This window comes from Amborella trichopoda, chromosome 8 (assembly GCF_054954075.1).
Source record: "Amborella trichopoda isolate Santa Cruz 75 chromosome 8, AtrichopodaSantaCruz75HAP2 v2.0, whole genome shotgun sequence".
NCBI lineage: Eukaryota > Viridiplantae > Streptophyta > Magnoliopsida > Amborellales > Amborellaceae > Amborella > Amborella trichopoda.
This window is the reverse complement of record NC_142343.1, coordinates 4,828,068-4,846,483: the sequence shown is the minus strand read 5'-3', so window position 1 is coordinate 4,846,483 and position 18,416 is coordinate 4,828,068. Positions and strand designations below refer to the sequence as shown.

The window sequence follows — 18,416 nt, the reverse complement described above, 5'->3', positions numbered from 1 at the left end:
TTATTAAGGATCTTTTTATTAAGTATTTTTTCAAGGAAAAAGTTTATATAGAAGCGAGGCTCTAAACAATCAAATTAGAGCCTACCTCAAAAATCTCATTAGAAGAGGTTGTTTTGATGCCCAAATATCTTCAAATTGATAATCTCGACATTAAAATGCATGGACATGAGAAAAAAATGGATTTCAAGCTTTGGAAATAGTACATTTTGTAACGCATTTTTTAACCGTCAATTTTCAAGATTTTCAAGTTTTCATAGATCTGCTCGATCTACATTATTTTTTAAGCTTTAAATTTTATAATTAGAAATAAAAATATCTTTTAAGAATATCACAAAAATTTTCAATATTGAAACCATATTTCTCGATACTATTTGAAGGTGTACTCTACTTTGATTGTTTAGAGCCTCGGCTCTATACAAACTGCATCATATTTTCAACACATAACGAGTCAAAATTAATATATTTTTTTTTCTCAGCTATTTTGAAGGTGCACTTTACTTTGATTGTTTAGAGCCTTGGCTCTATACAAACCGCACCCTAATTAGATTTGGCAATAAGATTTGTCAATAGATTTTTATGCCATCACAAATTCCTAAAACTTAATCTTTCGATGTAGTTTTGAGATGGCCCCACTTTAATTAGTACAAAGCTGACACCTTTTCCTGTAGAGAAGAGGAACAAGGTTCCTTAATTTCACATCCACAGCTTGGTAGCCATTTAAGCGTACAGTGTGCTCCTCGCAGGAATACGCAGTACCCGTCCACCGATTTTAATATGCAAGGACATTTCAGACTGCGCACCCATTATATCGAAGGACGGGAATCGTAACTCTGTTTGCCCTCTCTTCGCCTGCAACTTTTTTACAGCAAAATGAGTGCAGGTAAAACCCTCAAGCTCATACACTCGCCTTTTACTTGGGTAGTTCCTTACCTTACCTGTACTTTTGGTGCTCATAATTTAGTATAAGGATCCCTTGAAGCTTTTTGTTGCTATTTTTTTTTAATTTCCTTCTAATTGTTACTTTTGTTATTTTGTTGTTATTGTTAATTATTGATTAATTTTTTTATTTGAAAACTGCATGTTTCGTACGCTTGCCCACTATGATTCGTCCTCGTGTAGGTTTTTTTTTGGGATTATATAGAATGAGATCATTTACCTTTGATCCAAGGTTGTCAAAGTTACTTGCAACTATCCAATTTGAAATGTGATAGCTTGGGTGTGTCATAAAGTTTGAAGCCTATTTGAAATCGGATAGCTTGGGTGTGTCGTAAAGTTTGAGGAAATTTCTTTTGAAGTTTGACCTTGGTAACGAAATAAATGCAGCCATCTAATTTCACATCGAACAGTAAAGATTAATTGTGACTACCTTGTCCCAAAGATAAATGGTATCATTATATACTTTTACTTCTCTTTTTTGTGCATGGAAGGTGCAATGCATATTTGATAGTTTTTTGGATTGCTTTAAGTTTTGTTTCAATTTTTTTTTTTGGAATTCTAATGGTTTTATTTTCATTTTCTTTTGTTATCCAATTATATTATAGGTGTTTTTAGTGCCTTACAATTCCATATGTAATTTATTTGTTTGGAATTCATTTTTATCCTTCATATCCATCTTTTCCATTTTTACTACTAGTGATTTACAGTGATTGTAAGGCCTCATGAACTGAGAAATGCTGTTTGTTGTAATTAGATAACCAATAAATTTATGTATAATTTTACGTATTTCTGCTGTCCATGGATTTTTCTTATCTATTGCTGCTTGTTTGGAATTTCATTCCTGATTATAAATATAGTTTTGGTCTTTTCTGTTGGTTAAATAATTTCGGCAATGGATAAAGGGGTAGTTTTTTGATTGGAGATTATACTTAATTCCATTTTGACAATATACACAAACAATAAGTTACATAACTAAAAGGAATCACCATGTATGGGCTGGTCCGGACTTCTAGGGATATGCTTCCTTCTACTATTATAGAATGCGGAAAATTAGGTTTCTTTTTCCCTCCAGCTATCACCAAATAGCCAGCATTTTCTGGTGTTTTCTCCATAAGTAGTGTTCTAGAAGCAACAGACACAAATGAATTGCAGTAATATTGCCAAATACGCTGAGGAAGATAGTTGTACCGATTCACTTTAGAAGTACAGTCCCATATTTCTCATTGAATGTTGTTGTTTATCGTGATTTTCATTGATTAAAATAATGAGGATAATTCAATTAATTCACACAATCAACACTCAATGTAAGCATGTCAATTTTGCAAATAAATGTATTTTTATTTTTGCACACATTTTACAGGTGATCATGGAGCAACTCAGCCCAATTCTCAATATGAAGAGGCTCTGAGTACCATCTCATCATTAATTACTCGCCGTGTTCGCGCAGATGGGAAGAATATGGGCGATCAATTTGATTTGATGTTTCAGTATATCAAGGTAGATTTTCATTATTATATTAAAAAATGGATATGTGGTTTTTCAGTGGAATGTTAAAATAATGGATCATACTTGCATGCTGCATATCCGGTTAATTTAGTCCTTTCTTGCATCTAATGTTTTTCAAATCAGCTCAGCTGCAGAAGTAGGGCCCTGGTCTGGCCGAGCTACTCGGTTGAGTCCCAGTCCACCCAGTCCACTTGCTTGAGTCTGCATCAAGCTCGAAAATCACCTAAAAAGGTTAAAAAAAAGGAAAAATTAAAAATATGTTGAATTCATGAGAACAAGAAAACGATGAACAATAGAAATTGTATATAAACAGATAAGAATTTTTTTTCAAAATGCAAAAAAGAAAAAAGAAAACCCTTTAAATATATTTTCTAGGAAAAATGAGAAAATATAGAAAAATCAGTAGAAAGTCATTAAAAAATATAAAGCCCTGATTATAAAGAAAATTAAATATAAGTCATTTATAATTGATTCAATTGAAGATTAAATAAAAATTAGTTCTAATCATATTAATTAAAAGTTATTCTCTCAAAAAAAATCATATTAGTTAAAAGTTATATTAATTACGTACCCCTGAGTTTGGGGGGGACTCGGCCAAGGAAACCTGCAGAGCCCAAGTTACTCAGGCGAGTCCTAGTTGACTCGCCGGAGTTGTAAAACACTAGTTGCATCTATATGTTGGTTTTTGGCATACATCAAATTGTCCTTGTATTAGTCCAGTGAAGTCGGTGAAGTCTCTTCCATTAATATATGAAGGTTATTTTGGCCAACAGTGTAGATGTAATATATCTAACAGTACACACATTTTATGTATGCATGCATTGATTTACACACAAACTGTAAAAAGAAGAAACGAAAATTTATTGAATTGACTGAAAATTAAAAGGACGCTTACAAATTGCCTACATCATGCATGCATGCATATAGGTAATTTTTTTTTGGGGGGATTATGAATGCAACAGTTCAGTTTCAAAACCTTATAATATATTGGGTGGGGGTTTTTCTCAAGAAATGTTTATATCCTAGAGTGCAATGTTGATTGATCATTTGCGTTTTTTCTCCAAGTTTCTTGACCATGGATGTAAGTTTTGGATCAGGTAAGCATTGTTGCCTTTACATTTTGGTTGTATACTGCAATTAACTCACCTACAACCCCATGTTGGACTTTTCTTTTGAAAACTAAAATCATAGCCATAGATCATAAGTATCTTTAAAAAATGCAGTTGAAACAAGTCATATAATGGTATTTTTTACCTGTCCATCTTTAGATTGGTTGTATTGTGCATGAGGTGTACTCAGTCGAGGACTATCTCATCTATATGTACCTGAAGTGTATTTTTGGTCCATGTTTACATGTAAATTGCACATATATCTAGTTCAGACGTTCATTAAACATATGATTATCAAATTCTTATAAAGTTTTGAATTAATGGATTGTTTCTTCCTGCATTTTGGTGCTGAATTAACTTCCTGACTCTCTTTTCTTGTGTCAACAATTGATCAAGTTCATGTCATTTGTAGCATCTGGGGAACATGCACTTGACCTAGCTTACTTTAGCAATTGAGTGGTGAGACTAGAAAATGACTCATTAAACGTAAAAATATTTAGTTTTCTAGAAGTTTTGAATGGTATTGTGAACTGATCCTAATGGTCTATGATGAGCCGTGGGCTTGATGAAGGAGGGTCACTTTTTTCTTGTGTCGTTAGTTTGTGTGGGGAAGAGCATAGATGTTGTGGTGGATAACAAACAGATAGAGGCAGATGCTTAATTTTTTTATTTCCTTATGGTGGTTATATACCCAAGGTTCTGATTCATCATTTTTGTTATTCTGCTTAAACATATAGATTCTTAAAAGGTAGTCAAATGGATAGGATGTTATTGTGGTGAGTCTAATAATTGGCCTGCTGAGTTCAATTATTTCATTTGAAAATTAGAGCTTACAGTTTATGAATTTTATTCAAATTGAAATATCTTCTGGGATGGATGGTGGTTCTCGTTATCCACGAGTCATTTGTATGTCATCTGCATTTGTTTGTGCCAGCAGGCAATTGTTGAATATGTGAGTATTGCAGATGCTAGATTTGGAAGAGCCCATTTCCCAGCTGAAGATAATCCATGTAGCTGGCACCAAAGGAAAGGTATCTTTTTGCTGTCAAATTTTTTTTCACAAAACAACTGCTGTTAATGCACATGATTTCTATTGTACTTGATTTGGTAGACTTATCTTAAAACTTGTTGGTAGAAAAAGAGTATTTAAGATGTTTTTCAACTTGAGACTTGTGAGTTGCTCCAGTGGGTTCATGGGTAAAGTTTTAATCTTTCCAACGTGGAGCTATGTGCGCCGTATAAGAATTGCCTTCTCTGAAGTCTTGAGTACATGATTTCTATTGAAAGGTTTAGATTGAGAATGGTGAATTCATCTTTTCAATGGGACTCATACTATACAGAGTTGAAGCCATTTTAGCATATTTCTATGTAAGTGCAACTTGTCAACCTTATGAAACTGAATATAAAAGCAACTAGCCCCAGACATGAACTGATCTGAACGTGTTCCATGGCACTTTATTCTATTCAACTACCATACATGGGTTATTATTGCACTTAGAGGTACTCAATTTTTTGCTGGGTATACGAGTCTTACCTTTCTGTTAAGTGGAGTTCTGGTTGTTGCTACACCAAGCTTTGACCTGTTTTCTCTTGCAATGTAACCAGTGTTTAGAAGACTGGCTTGGTGTTCGGAACTGTTACCCCTGCGAGTTCTAAGCTGTATAGGCTGACTCGGTTAGCCGGATCAGGGGACTCGAGGAGCCAGCAAAGTTAAAAGAAAATGTAAAAATAAAATAAAATAAATGAAGGAAAAAAGTTTGTTTGAACCAGAAAAATATGATAAAGTAAACAAAAATACACGATTGTAATATGGATTTTTTTCCTAGATTGAATCATTTTTCAATCTGGTTTAAAAAGATTTTAAAAATGGTGTTTTGAATTTGTTCTCAAAATAAAAAACATATTAAAAGGGGGTTTCGAAATTGGGCTTTTCTGAATTTAAAATACAGATTAATAACAAAACCCCCTTTTCAAAAAATATAAAAAGCAGATTATAACGTGAAATCAAATTTGATCTACGTGAAATCAGATGGCTCGTTTTTCATTTAAAAAACAAACATTCTTCCATTTTGATGCTGAGCTCTTTCAATGCTTGCACAACCGACCTCTTTCAACTTTTGATTTTGTCTATAGGGATTTGGATCCCAAAGAGCTTGAAGAACAAATTAGATACTTGTTAAGAAAAAGCAGAGGCAAAAGGAGGGAGAAACCAACAGAGTGGTAGTTGGTGGCTAAAAAAGGTTAAATAAAAGACTTGCCTGATATCAGGTGCCCCTGGCTGGGGGGGGGGGGGGGGGAGAGGAGGAGGGGGGAACTCAGATTGGTCCCCGACCTGTTCCGAGCAGACTCAAGCAGTTCTGAGCCGGCCTGGTGATTTTTAATATACTGGTTGTGACTAAACTTTTAAATTGTTTTACGTTTTGCAGGGATCCACATGCACATTTGTAGAGTCTATCTTAAGGACCTCTGGATTCCACACAGGACTTTTTACATCTCCTCATTTAATTGACATCCGGGAAAGGTTTCGAGTTGATGGGTAAGTCATAAATGAATCATGAAGTTTCTATTTTGTTGGAAAATACATATATGCACTAAAGATTGAGTTTCATATGTCTTATGAGTTCTCCTATTATTGCATAAAGTAGAAACTTACTGTCTACATTAATTAATATTAGAATTACTTGCCAGTAATATCAATGAACTTTCAATTGCATGAAAATAAGTAATTGCAACAACTTAGTGCTGATCATTTTATCTATGTATATTTTTTTGTGGTTGTTAATTTTGATCAACCATTTCTTTAGGGGGAATGATCATGTGTATTAGAGTTATTTCAAGATTTCCTATAGAAGATGCATTTACCCTTTCTCTCACTAACGTCACCCCACTTTTCGATCCATTATCTCCAATGTTCTCTTCCCCACAAGAGTCGTCTTCCCTCTTCCTTGCTCTATTTATACTCTCTCTCTCTGTCTCTCATGCCCTATAGCACCCCAACTCCCGGCTTCTATTATATTTTCTTTTCTCCTTCCCCGCTTATACTCTCTCCTTCTCTCTCTCTCTCTCATGCTCTCTCCTTTCACACCTTTAGCTCCCCCACCTCCCTAGCCCTCCACCCAAAAGCACCAGGGTCCAAAATGCACTAGTATCTAACCCACATACCACAACAACAACCTCACCAGAGATAACATCTTAGCCATGACCATGGCTTCTTACTTGACCCATCTCACAAACTTAGAATTTCACCAACCAGAGGCCCTCTGGCTTTAAATAAAGCCCCAACCTTCTGGAAATAATGTCGAAAAACAAAAAATTCCTCCTTAATTGCTTAAAAATCTTGAGCACATTGTAGGAAAAGGTGACCAGGATCATTTTAAGATTCAGATTACCAGAATCTGGTGATGTGAAGCTGGTGAGGTCACATGTGCTAAGTTTTTACAATTTCGAAGTGTTGATTAGTTAAGTCAGACTGATACCATGAGATAGTTACTAGCAACTCGCTGAAAGAAATGACCCACGATTTTGTAAGGCTGCACCGTTTTGATCGAATTAATTTTAGAAGATGGCAATCTAAGATCCTATTTTTGTTGAGGAGTTTAAAAATGGACTATGTACTAAAGAAGCCACGTCCCCATGCTGCATTTGAATCTATCGATGATCAAACCACCACTAATCAGATTGCCAAAGAAATTAAAAAATGGGACAAAAATGATTATATTTGTAAAAGGGCATATCCTGAATGCTCGAAGTGATCTTTTGTTTGATCTTTACTCAGGAATGCCAACTGCAAAGAAGCGATGGGACGCTCTAGAAGTCAATATAGAGAAGAAGATGCAAGAAGAAAGAATAATCTCATTAGCAATACTTAAATTCTAAAATCATAGAAGAAAAATCGATATTGGCTCAAATCCATGATTTTCAGATCCTAGCCAATGAACTAGTATCAAACTTGATGAATCTTTTCATGTCGGGGCAATTGACAAATTGCCACCCTCTTGGAAAGAATACAGAAACACACTGATGCATAAGTCAAAAGACATCAGCTTCGAACAATTGATGACCCTATTGAAGAGACTAGACTCTGAGATGTTAAAGAGTATAACTCTCGGATGGTCGCCAGAGCTCACACAGTTGAAGGTCTGAGAAAGAATAAGCCATGGACTGAAAGAGGTATCAAGATTGAAGAAAAGAATGACTCAAAAGTTTTAAAGGCAAAGACAACTTAGGATAAGGGTTAGAAACCCTTGGTATGCTTTTTCTGCTGCAAAACCGGCCACATCGAGAAATTTTGCAGAATTCGAAAGAGACAACTGGCTCAAGCCAATATGGCTGAAGAAAGATTTGTTGCCATGATCTCTGAAGTCAATTCAATAGGGGGCACTACAGAATGGTGGGTGGATTATGAGGTCACTGGACATGTTTGTTATAACAAAAACATGTTTAGGACTTATAAAATGGTGTGGGAGGACACTGTCCTGCATGTGGGCAATTCTTCCTCCTCTAAGGTACTTGGTAATGAGACGGTTGAACTAAAATTCACGTCCGGTAAAGTCCTCACCTTTCTGGATGCGTATCATCTCCTTGAAGTCTGGAGAAATTTGGTGTCTGCATACTTTTTGAACAGGAGGGGTTTCAAACTAGTCTTTGAGCCCGACAAATTTATCTTGTCGAAGAATGATGTCTTTGTAGGAATGGGGTATGCCTCCGAAGGCATGTCCAAACTCAATGTTCATAATGAAAGAGGGAGGTTCCTGTGATTCCAATTGTGCAGAAAGGTCTTTGATTTTAGTTTATTAGTGTTGTTGCCAATCGATACTGATCGGAAGAGTTTATAATTGTGGTTTTATGCAAGTATTTTGAGAGTGCAACTCAAAAACTCATGAAAATCTGGCTATATCTCGGGGGTGTGTTCATCAGGGACTCTATTGCATCCGGGAATTGTATCAGGTAGGGGGCAATTAACACTTCGAAGAAAGCGAGCTCCTCTCGTGCCTTTAGATCTTGGACATCCGTTGTCATTATGTAAAACTTCCGAAACGTAATCCAATTCCTACGGGAATTCGATTGGTACTGGGAGCGTTTTTATTGGGAGATATAACCTCTGAAACGTATTCTAATTCCTATGGGAATTCGACTGGTACTAGGAGTGTTCTGGTAATTTTTTTCTACACTTACCCTGGATAAAGGGAGGTGCTGTCAAACTTGTCTTTGAGTCCGACAAATTTATCTTGTCGAAGAATGATGTCTTTGTAGGAATGGGGTACGCCTCAGAAGGCATGTCCAAACTCAATGTTTATAATGAAAGAGGGAGGTTCATGTGATTCCAATTGTGCAGAAAAGTCTTTGATTTTAGTTTATTAGTGTTGTTGCCAATCGAAGTGTTACAGAAGCGATATTGATTGGAAGATTTTATAATTGTGGTTTTGTGCGAGTATTTTGAGAGTGCAACTCGAAAACTCATGAAAATTTTGATATGGCTATATCTTGGGGTTGTGTTCACTAGGGACTCTATTGCATCCCGAAATTGTACCAGGTAGGGGGCGATTAACACTTCGAAGAAAGTGAGCTCCTCTCGTGCCTTTAGATCTTGGACATCCGTTGTCACTATGTAAAACTTTTGAAACCTTATTCAATTCCTACGGGAATTCTATTGGTACTAGGAGCGTTTTTATTGCCAGATATAACCTCCGAAACCTATTGTAATTCCTATAGGAATTTGACTGGTACTAGTAGTGTTCTGGTAATTTTCTTCTAACACTTACCCTAGATAAAGGGAGGTGCTGTCAAATTTTTTGGGAATAGGTTGACAATGAAAACTGTAAAAACTTAACAAAAGGACGGTTCTAGCATTTTGATGAGGATTCATAAGAGGGCTTTGGTGGGAAGAAAGTGGGTTTTCTATTAGAAATTTGCCTTAAAAGAAGTTGTATCATTGGTGGAGATTGAAGAGTGCGGAGATGTTGAGGCTTATATAGAGATTGTGGTTTTGATGAATTTTTTTTCTACAGTTTTAAAGAAGATGTTAATAAAGGAGTTGAAGAGGGTGTTAGGTGTGCTCAAGGTGGAAATGAAATGGATTTTTTTCGTTTCTTTGATCTATCCTTTGGTCGATATGATGGTTATATTTTCTTTTTGCATGGCAGAACCCCAATGAAATGGAGATTTTTCTTCTTGATTTTTTTTGATAGCCTGAATTTTGACAGGAGACGATTTTCCTCAACTCTTCTTTCTCCAACCTCACTCTTCTCAATCCCTCTTTTTTCCCCCAATCCTCAGTCTCTCTTCTCTCACTGCTTTTTTCCTATCTCCTCTCCTCTATCTCGTTCGTTCTCTGTCGTTCTGCTTGTGCAGTTTGGTGGATAATGAAAATGGAAAGTCTTGTAAAGATTTGCAGACGTGAAAGTGAGGAATGGATGCCGTTTTTAAAGAGAACGGACAAGGACAGAGAAAACCTGTTGAAGGAGAAACAATGGGGAAGAAGGGGTTCCATGGATGGCCAAAACGTCAAATACGCCGCAACGCATTGCATTTAAAATGCATATGATTAATCCCTTTCTTTAGTTATAGGGATTAAAGTTGGAATATCTGAGTTCTCTTCCAGATGGCTTTATCTGTCGGCCTCAAAGGATATATCGTACATGCAATAAATTCAGGGATTGTACAGTATAAGACCTTTTAATTTTGGTACACGAAGTTCATGTTCACCTGCATCAGTCAAATTGAAATCCGATGGCTAGGGGTGTGTCACAAAGCTCGTGAAAAATTTAATGGACTTTGGATCCCGTCAATGGTACACTCTCAACCTTGCAAAATAGAAGTAGATATCATCCATTTAAGGGGCATCTCCCTGTTAAACCACAAATGCATCATACATGGCATCATTAATGTTTCTACTAAAAGATGAGCTAGTGATCCAAAGGGGCGTAGCAGAACAAGGAACTAACCTCTTATATGTCGAGAGAGATGCATACATTATATATGCATGTGTCTGCAAATAAGTATCTAGATGCATACTATTTGTGCTTGTTTATGTGTATGCTATATGCAGAAACATGTTAGCATGTACATTCATGTACACAGTGCATGGCTCATGGGCATACCATAACATCAAGTACACTAAATTAGAAGGCACTGGATTCGTTGTCATAAATGTGCAGCTTTAATTCAATTCATGTTTTCCAGGTTGTTCATTGCAATCTTCTATCGTTCCTTAGAGAGAGTTTAAGTTAAGATGTCTTCTGCTTGGAACTCAATTAACTCTTGCTCTATGAACTCAAACTCTACAAGTCATATCCTTTTATGGATGATCAGATTTGGTGCTATCTGTAATTTTTTATGTCAGTCATGCCACAGGTTTGATATACTTTCTTCTGTGGTCTCTTTAAACCTGGTGTTTGGTCTCTCTAAACCTAATGTTTCTAATTTATCTGATTTTGATTTTATTTTTTACAATCACATATAAAGAAATAATAACTTGATTATTTTGCTGCAATTCTCTTTCCACGTTCATTTATTAAGCCATAAAAAAGAAAAGGTCTACTATCATAATGTTTCTTCTTCATTCTTAGTAGATCTGGGGTCCATAATTCTTGGATTTTCTGCTCTGTGGCTGTAGAATGGAAATATCGGAGGAAAAGTTTTTGGCATACTTCTGGTGGTGCTGGAATCGTTTGAAGGTACATGATTACACAAACATTCACTTGTAAAGTTCAAATAAGCACATGTGCAATATACTCTTCACATGTTAATCTATTGATGTTTCCAGTTTCTGCATTCCTTTATTTTCTTTTTTTGGTTCTTCAGTGTATATGCTTCTCCTAGATGAATACTGACTTCATCCATATTGTGAAGATTTACTTTGACAAAGTTACAAACATTCATTTTGGAAATAAATGGTTGAATGACCAAATCCAACGTATTATACTTAAAGGTTGTCTTCATACAACTGCTCTATTAAAAAACATAAAGAACGAGTGGTTAGAAATTACAGTGTTTTGCTATGGACAGCACCACATCCTACTTTGCTTATTTGGGTCATTGTACGTGTGAGATCGGGTGGACCACATGACTTATTCTTAGTACTACTTTATCAACGTTTTCTGGTGAATAATATATGATGTTAAACCTCTGAACCACAGCAAGTTCGAGATGTTAGAGTGGTTAATAAGTTATAGTGATATTTGTAATATGGTGCATCAGCAGGGGCTTTAATCTGTTTGTCAAAGTACTATATATTCAAGTTTTGTCTGAGACGAGCACGCTGGAGCTTTTGCTTATTTATCAGTGATTGACTGATTGATAGGCCAGATTCTTTGAGCCTTGGCATGTACCAATGGGGCATTGCATCTGCATACCGTTGATGCCAATATGAAGAGCGCAAATCTGCAGTTAATTATATGTTTGTTGATCTCTTTATTTTCTTTCACTCGATTACCTTTTTAGAAAAATCAAATGGTTACTTATATCTTTTATAGAAGCATAAACAGAGGAAACAACACTTGACTCACACATGTGAAGATTGTGTCAGCCAGTGTGGGTCCAATATGTGTGGTTGCATGCCCTTGCGTTTCGGCATGTTTTTGCATATGTATGCAGTGTACTTGTATGTGATAAGTAAATGTTTTTCACTTTAAGACTAATCCATGCCGTGTTTCGTTAATGTTATAAATAGATCAATTTTTTGGTTTCCAATCTTTTCAAGATTATCTCATTGGCGGTGTCATATTCCGTGATCATGCATGTCCTCGACATTTCAACCTTTGCATATTAGACAGTTCTTGTGGATAAATATCTAACCACTACAATATGTAATTATAGAAAACCTGGTATGGACAAAGTTTATCAATGATCATCCTAACTTGTATTATCCAGTAAATGCAAATCCATTTTGCGAATGCAAAAGTGTTGAATGTCATTATACTTTATTTGCACTTTTCTCTCCATTCTTCAGGAAACTTACATTTTCTCTCAGATCATTGTTGCATGGAAATGATTAGTGTGCCCCTGATGCTAGCTGTACTACTCTCTTTTCACCCACTTGCTTGTGCAACACTGCAACTTAGTTATCTTCCTCTTTTAACATCAGAGCGCCTTAACCATCAATATGTGTTGCATGTTTTCTAATACTTGGACTGCTGAGTATGCAAGGAACATAAATGTCCTTCTTTGTGTAACTGAATTGTCCAGAGATGCAAAATTGTATGCTTTGATAAATTCATGAATAAGCTTGATAGATCTCAGATATATCTTTTCTTGGAACCCATATTCTTTTGTCAGGTTCATTTCTTTGACATTTTGGCAATTTTATAGGGTATTGCAGTGAAGGTCTAGTTTTTTTTTTCTTTCCCAGTGAATGGTTTCATTGTTTTCTTGTAGGAGAAAACTGATGAGGATGTGCCAATGCCTACTTACTTTCGATTTCTTGCTTTGCTGGCCTTTAAGATCTTTACAGCTGAGCAGGTAGATGACTCAGTTTTTTTCTTTTTTATAATCAGCAGTTTATTTCTTTAATTCTAACATGCTTATCCTTTTGTTAGTTTCATGAAGGCTTTATTGGAGTTCTGTATGGAATATGTTTTTGTGGCCTTGCTCCAATGTTTCTGAATATATGTGACCTATATATATTTCAAGTAAAGTCTAGGGGCTGGGTTTATTGGAAACATTTCTTGTTAGGGTTCTCACTAAAAAATTCATGTTCGATAGGATTTCTGTTGCGTATTGCTCTTAGTTATGTTGAATTTTTGAGTTATTTCATGTAATTTAAATAGTTAAAACCTTCTTTTGATTATAGACATGGAATTGTACCTGATCAATCTTTTTACTTATTAGTTTATTTCTTACAGGTCGATGTTGCAATCCTGGAGGTTGGTTTAGGGGGAAAGTTTGATGCAACAAATGTGGTATGCATTTATTTATTTATTCGGAAATTATTTGACTGAATGGATAATCAGCATTTTTATTAGTCTGGAATTAGCTTTTTTAAACAATAACAGAAGTAGAAGGGAAAAAATATTGCATGTATGACCCTGCAATATTGCATGAATGACATGCAATATCTGCTTCTACCATAGAAAGTGCACCATAATTATGTATTTAGGTGATTTATGAATATCTCCTTAATCTATCCAGAAAACAGTGCATTATAAGCATGCACTACACAATACTGCCAATTATTTTATTGCATTTCTTATGCTGCACTTCATATACTTATAGTGATTAAGAATCAAATCAGCATCACATGAACAAATGAAGTTAATATGGAAGGGGGCACGTCATTTTTTAGATATTATCAAAGATCTTTTATCCTGTATATCAACTGCTATTATGAGTTTCACTTGGTTAATATATGGCCATTTTACCAAGTTGATATTCAAGAATTTTACAAGGATGTAGTTGATGAGGCAATCTTGAATTAGGATTTCACTTTTTCAGGTGCAATCACCTGTGGTGTGTGGGATTTCTTCCTTAGGATTTGACCATGTCGAGATCCTTGGTTAGTGCTTTATCTTTTGTATGTTTTTGTCTTCAAATAGCTCATGCAGACAAGCTGTTGGTTTTGATAATTTTTGCAGAATCAGTTTTAGGTTAATAAGATTCTGTAATAAGATTAGTTCTACTTAGTGAATTATAAGTGGTAAGTGGCACTGCATGTTCTGCTTTTCTTGTAATAAGATGAGGCTTTTGCATTCTTTATTTTCCTTTCCTGTGGTTTTGATAATTTTGTAGAGCAATCAGTTTTCGGTGAATAATATTCTGTAATAAAATTCGTTCTTGGCAAATTATCAGTTGTAAGCAGCACAGTGTTTTTTTTTTTTTCCTTTTTCCTTTTTTCTTGTAATAGGATCAGGTTTTACATTCTTCATGTTCCTTTGGTCACATTTTAGCATCCACATTGCCTTCCTACTACTCTTTTGACCACTAGCAATAATCAAAATTCAATTGGCTGATCCCTTGATATCACTTGTAGATATGTTTCCATCTCTCATTTGGGAAACCATCTTGCTTTAGTGAGTGAATCCTCTACCCTTCATTCAGGCTGTCACAGTTTATGACTCAGGCTGTCATGGATATCATGGAAATGATATCATGAGGAAGAACCAAGAGAAAGCAGACAGAAATGCTTAAGTTGAAACTTTTTAGTTATAGATATTTTCGAATTCACTAAAATGCACTGATATCTCCTTACTAATGTTCCATTGAACCAATTATTTTGGTTAGTGAAAAGAAAAAAGTTGTCAGATGTATGGAATAGAAAGATCTATCCACATACACAGCTTTAGGGTTTGAAGGTGTTTGTGATATATGAGAAATGTGTATTTTTACTCATTGTATGACAACATGAACAGGAAATACCCTTGGCCAAATTGCAGGGGAGAAAGCTGGTATTTTCAAGGTATTTATTTGCGGGCGACAAAATTGATATAAACAAGGGATTCTGTATGGCTCTTTCTGTTGAAGGGATCATGTTCTGGCATTCTCTTATGTTTGTATCTTTGGATGCAGCATGGAGTTCCAGCTTTTACTGTTCGTCAACCTGATGAAGCAATGTGCGTTCTTGAGAAAAATGCTTCTGAATTAGGGGTAATAAACTGCGCTGTAGAATATCTTGTCGAAGTTGCACTATAGCATTATTTTGGTTCATTTTTTCCTTAGTGCACTGATGAAAGGATTTGAACTTATACTCATGAGTATTAAACATTTATTTTCTTCTTCTTCCTTTTTTTTTTGCTTCAGATATCCCTTCAAATAGCATTGCCTTTGGATGTTGACATGTTGGGTGGTTTACATCTTGGGCTTAGTGGTGACCATCAATATATAAATGCAGGCTTAGCCATTGCTTTATGTCGTAGTTGGCTTGAAAGGACTGGACAAATTGAAGGCTTTCATGTGGATCAGTCTGTAAGCTCAATCTTTACAACGTGACCTGCTTACATCTTTGGAATGCATATTATAAATTAATGGTTTATAGAAAACCATAGTCCACTGGTCATCGCCATCCAATGAAATGATAAATGGTAATGGAGCAAGAGTGGTACTTGCTATTGGTGAGCTATGATTGTATCTTAGTTCAGTTGATTTGTTGTGGAGGGTCCCACTTTCTCTTTCATCTCTCCATAACTATCGTTACATTGGATGTTGTTGACCTCAGTGGACTATTATTATATCTTGGTTCATTTTAATCACTTTACCCACATCTTTGTCATTGAAATTATCATGATTTTGATTTGCACATTTTACACAGAGTTCTCTACCAAAGCAGTTCGTTGAAGGGCTTGCAAGAGCCCATATGCAAGGGCGAGCACAAATTGTCCCTGATCAACATTTAATTACAAAAAAAGACTCTGATATGAGAGAAACCAATTCTAAACCGGGGGAGCTGATCTTCTTCCTAGATGGAGCTCATAGTCCTGAGAGCATTGAGGTTTGTGCCAGATGGTTCTGCCGTGTTATAAAAGAAGGTGTTCAGTTTCATGGAAAGGTTGAGGATGAAAAATTTAATGGAAAGCACATAACTGTACGTGGGTTCTCAGAGAGTGCCAAATACGAGTGGAAAGTACCAGATTTTTCTGGAGAAACCTCTGCGCAGGTTGGAATTTTAATGCTTTTTTGGTCATTGACAAACACTTGCCAATTTGGGAACATACTATAGTCCAAAGGTTATGGAAGAAGCCATAGTCCACTGTGTCATCGCCATCCATTCAAATGATGGACAGTATAGTTTTAGTGGGGGGGGGGCAGGGACCCCTCAGGAGCACGATACGAGCCCAATGCTGGGTACCAAGGGACAGTTATTCCAAAATATATTGGAGTATAGTGTTCCTACACTTTTTATATTGCACAATCAAGCAAGTTTCCACAAAATTGTTCGCCATCTTTGACAGGTTCATAGGCTGGCTCTATTATAATATGTTAACAAATTCTTGCAGTTCTTGTTGTTCAACTGCATGTCAGTGAGAGACCCTCAGCTTCTTCTTCCCCCTCTCATCAACACCTGTGCTCTTAGTGGTAATCTCTATTAGGATGGATCTTATTTTTCACAAATTATATCTCTATAAATATGGTTGTACCTTTAGTGAATGGGATAGATGAATGTCTATGTTTCATTGGTTATTTGCAGGTGTTCATTTCCATAAAGCCCTCTTTGTGCCAAATCAGTCGGCCTTTAACAAAGTCAGCTCGCATGCATTGCCTTCAAATGACCCCCCTGATGTTGATCTCTCATGGCAACTGACGCTCCAAAGAGCATGGGATAGCCTTATCAGGGAGGCCAAGGGTCTCATCTCTTTCATATTGGTTTATATTTTGGATAATGTCAACAGCAATTATGCTCTCCCTAGAAATTTTTCCTTGACAAAATTGGATAGGATGACATCGAGTTCTCCAAATGCCAAGTGGAACATAGGAAACCAAACCTACCCGCCTTTCTTTCTCTCAAACTAATAGATATGCTCTAGGAAATGTGACAACGACCATATCTCAAAAAAGCATGTGTTCCTCAAGATTTTACTTCTCAAATTGTGCAGCTAATTCATAAATATAAGAATAATAAGAGTACCAATTCTCTAAAGAAACAGGAAAAATGTCTTACAATTCCGATGAACTTTTAAAAATTTAAATCCAATGAGTCATCACTTTGTTGCTCCTTCAAACTCCATAGAAAAGAAAACATTTCATAATTTTGCATTTTTGCTATCACCTTGCCTTATTTAGGTTTTTAGCTTGTTCTGCCATCATGTGGCATGCGCTTAGATACTTGGTATTTAATCAATTTAAAATGTTCGGTTTATGTTGGTATCTAATCAATTTAAAATGTTTGTGTTCAAGTTTTCTGGAAATGAGAATCAAGCATAGGGTTCTGTCAATTTTGCATAATTTCATTGGTGTTTCTTTTATTTCCATAAATTATAGGATTGCTGTTCTTCTAATCTGCCTTTGTGATAATCACTTGCACAATATTAACCGATGACTTTCTCGCATTTTTCGATTCAAAAGATGGTTCAATTTGAAAAGGATGGTGCAGATTAGAAGAGTCACATAACTAGATAATCTGAGCCATCCATGGCATATTTTGCATCCCAATATTGATGTATAACCAAACTCATACTTTTTAACAGGAACCAATGGAGGCAAAAACAAGGATTCTAATTGGAAAATGGAAGACAATAAGGATTGTCATTTAAGTGATGTATTTCCTTCTCTTCCCCAAGCAATCAAATGGTTAAGAGATAGTGCTCGGCAAAATCCCTCTGTTCGCTTTCAGGTAATGATTCTTTTCCTTCTTTTAATTTGACAGATCTCAGGGATATGATTTGATCACTCTATTGAAGAATTGTGGGTAGTTTCATATCCTTCCTCATGCAAAATACCCATTTTGGTTGTGAAACTCCACCAGGTTCTTGTTACCGGATCTTTACATCTTGTCGGTGACGTCTTGAGATTAATTAAGAAGTGAAGCTCTCGTCTTAAGATTTTGAAGAACATGATGTTCAAGAAGAGTAAATTTTTAGTTTAAACTCTGTTTAGCCTTTATTTGGGAAATTGTTGTTGAAGTCAATTATTTCCAAAAGGGAAGGACTGGTAATTGGATAGATTTTGACCTTCTAACGATCATTATTGTCTGCATTTGAGCTTAGAAATTTAGAGAAAATTGTCTGCTTTTTGAGATTAGTAAATCTTTATCTAGATTTTAGGGATAGGGAGAGGTTTGGTGGGTATAAATGGCAGAGAAAGGTTTTAATGGCCAGAGTACAAAATTAAAAATAGCCGGGGCCTCAATGCAACAATAACAAGACAGTAAGAAACTTGTTAATGACTTTATCTTAACGCGCTTGGGAGAGAAGGGTAGGTCACAATGCAATCCATGTT

The 18,416-nt window shown here is 35.8% G+C and overlaps 1 protein-coding gene across 12 annotated transcripts; it reads left to right on the top strand.

The window, feature by feature from the left end:
• The first annotated feature begins 486 nt into the window (after window positions 1-486).
• Window positions 487-18,218, top strand: DFB (DHFS-FPGS homolog B). Of its 12 annotated transcripts, none has more exons than XM_088873434.1 (16): window positions 487-880; window positions 2,297-2,433; window positions 4,517-4,582; window positions 5,978-6,087; window positions 11,167-11,227; window positions 12,927-13,010; window positions 13,394-13,450; window positions 13,983-14,043; window positions 14,897-14,943; window positions 15,054-15,131; window positions 15,285-15,449; window positions 15,793-16,137; window positions 16,478-16,556; window positions 16,669-16,824; window positions 17,666-17,811; window positions 17,944-18,218. In XM_088873434.1, the coding sequence occupies exons 1-16, from the start codon at window positions 871-873 to the stop codon at window positions 18,001-18,003; spliced, it is 1,662 nt and encodes a 553-aa protein (XP_088729560.1). In that variant the 5' UTR covers window positions 487-870; the 3' UTR covers window positions 18,004-18,218. The 12 variants fall into 12 exon arrangements, with proteins under 12 accessions (XP_088729560.1, XP_088729565.1, XP_088729569.1 ...); XM_088873439.1 differs by having other exon boundaries at window positions 589-880; window positions 4,489-4,582; XM_088873441.1 differs by having other exon boundaries at window positions 835-918; window positions 4,489-4,582.
• The last annotated feature ends 198 nt before the right edge of the window (window positions 18,219-18,416 follow it).

Excerpts from the sequence above, each read along its gene's own strand:
- DFB (XM_088873434.1), top strand. Across the intron at positions 6,088-11,166 it reads GAAAGGTTTCGAGTTGATGG|AATGGAAATATCGGAGGAAA; the intron begins GTAAGTCATAAA and ends CTGTGGCTGTAG. Across the intron at positions 17,812-17,943 it reads ATCCCTCTGTTCGCTTTCAG|GTTCTTGTTACCGGATCTTT; the intron begins GTAATGATTCTT and ends AAACTCCACCAG.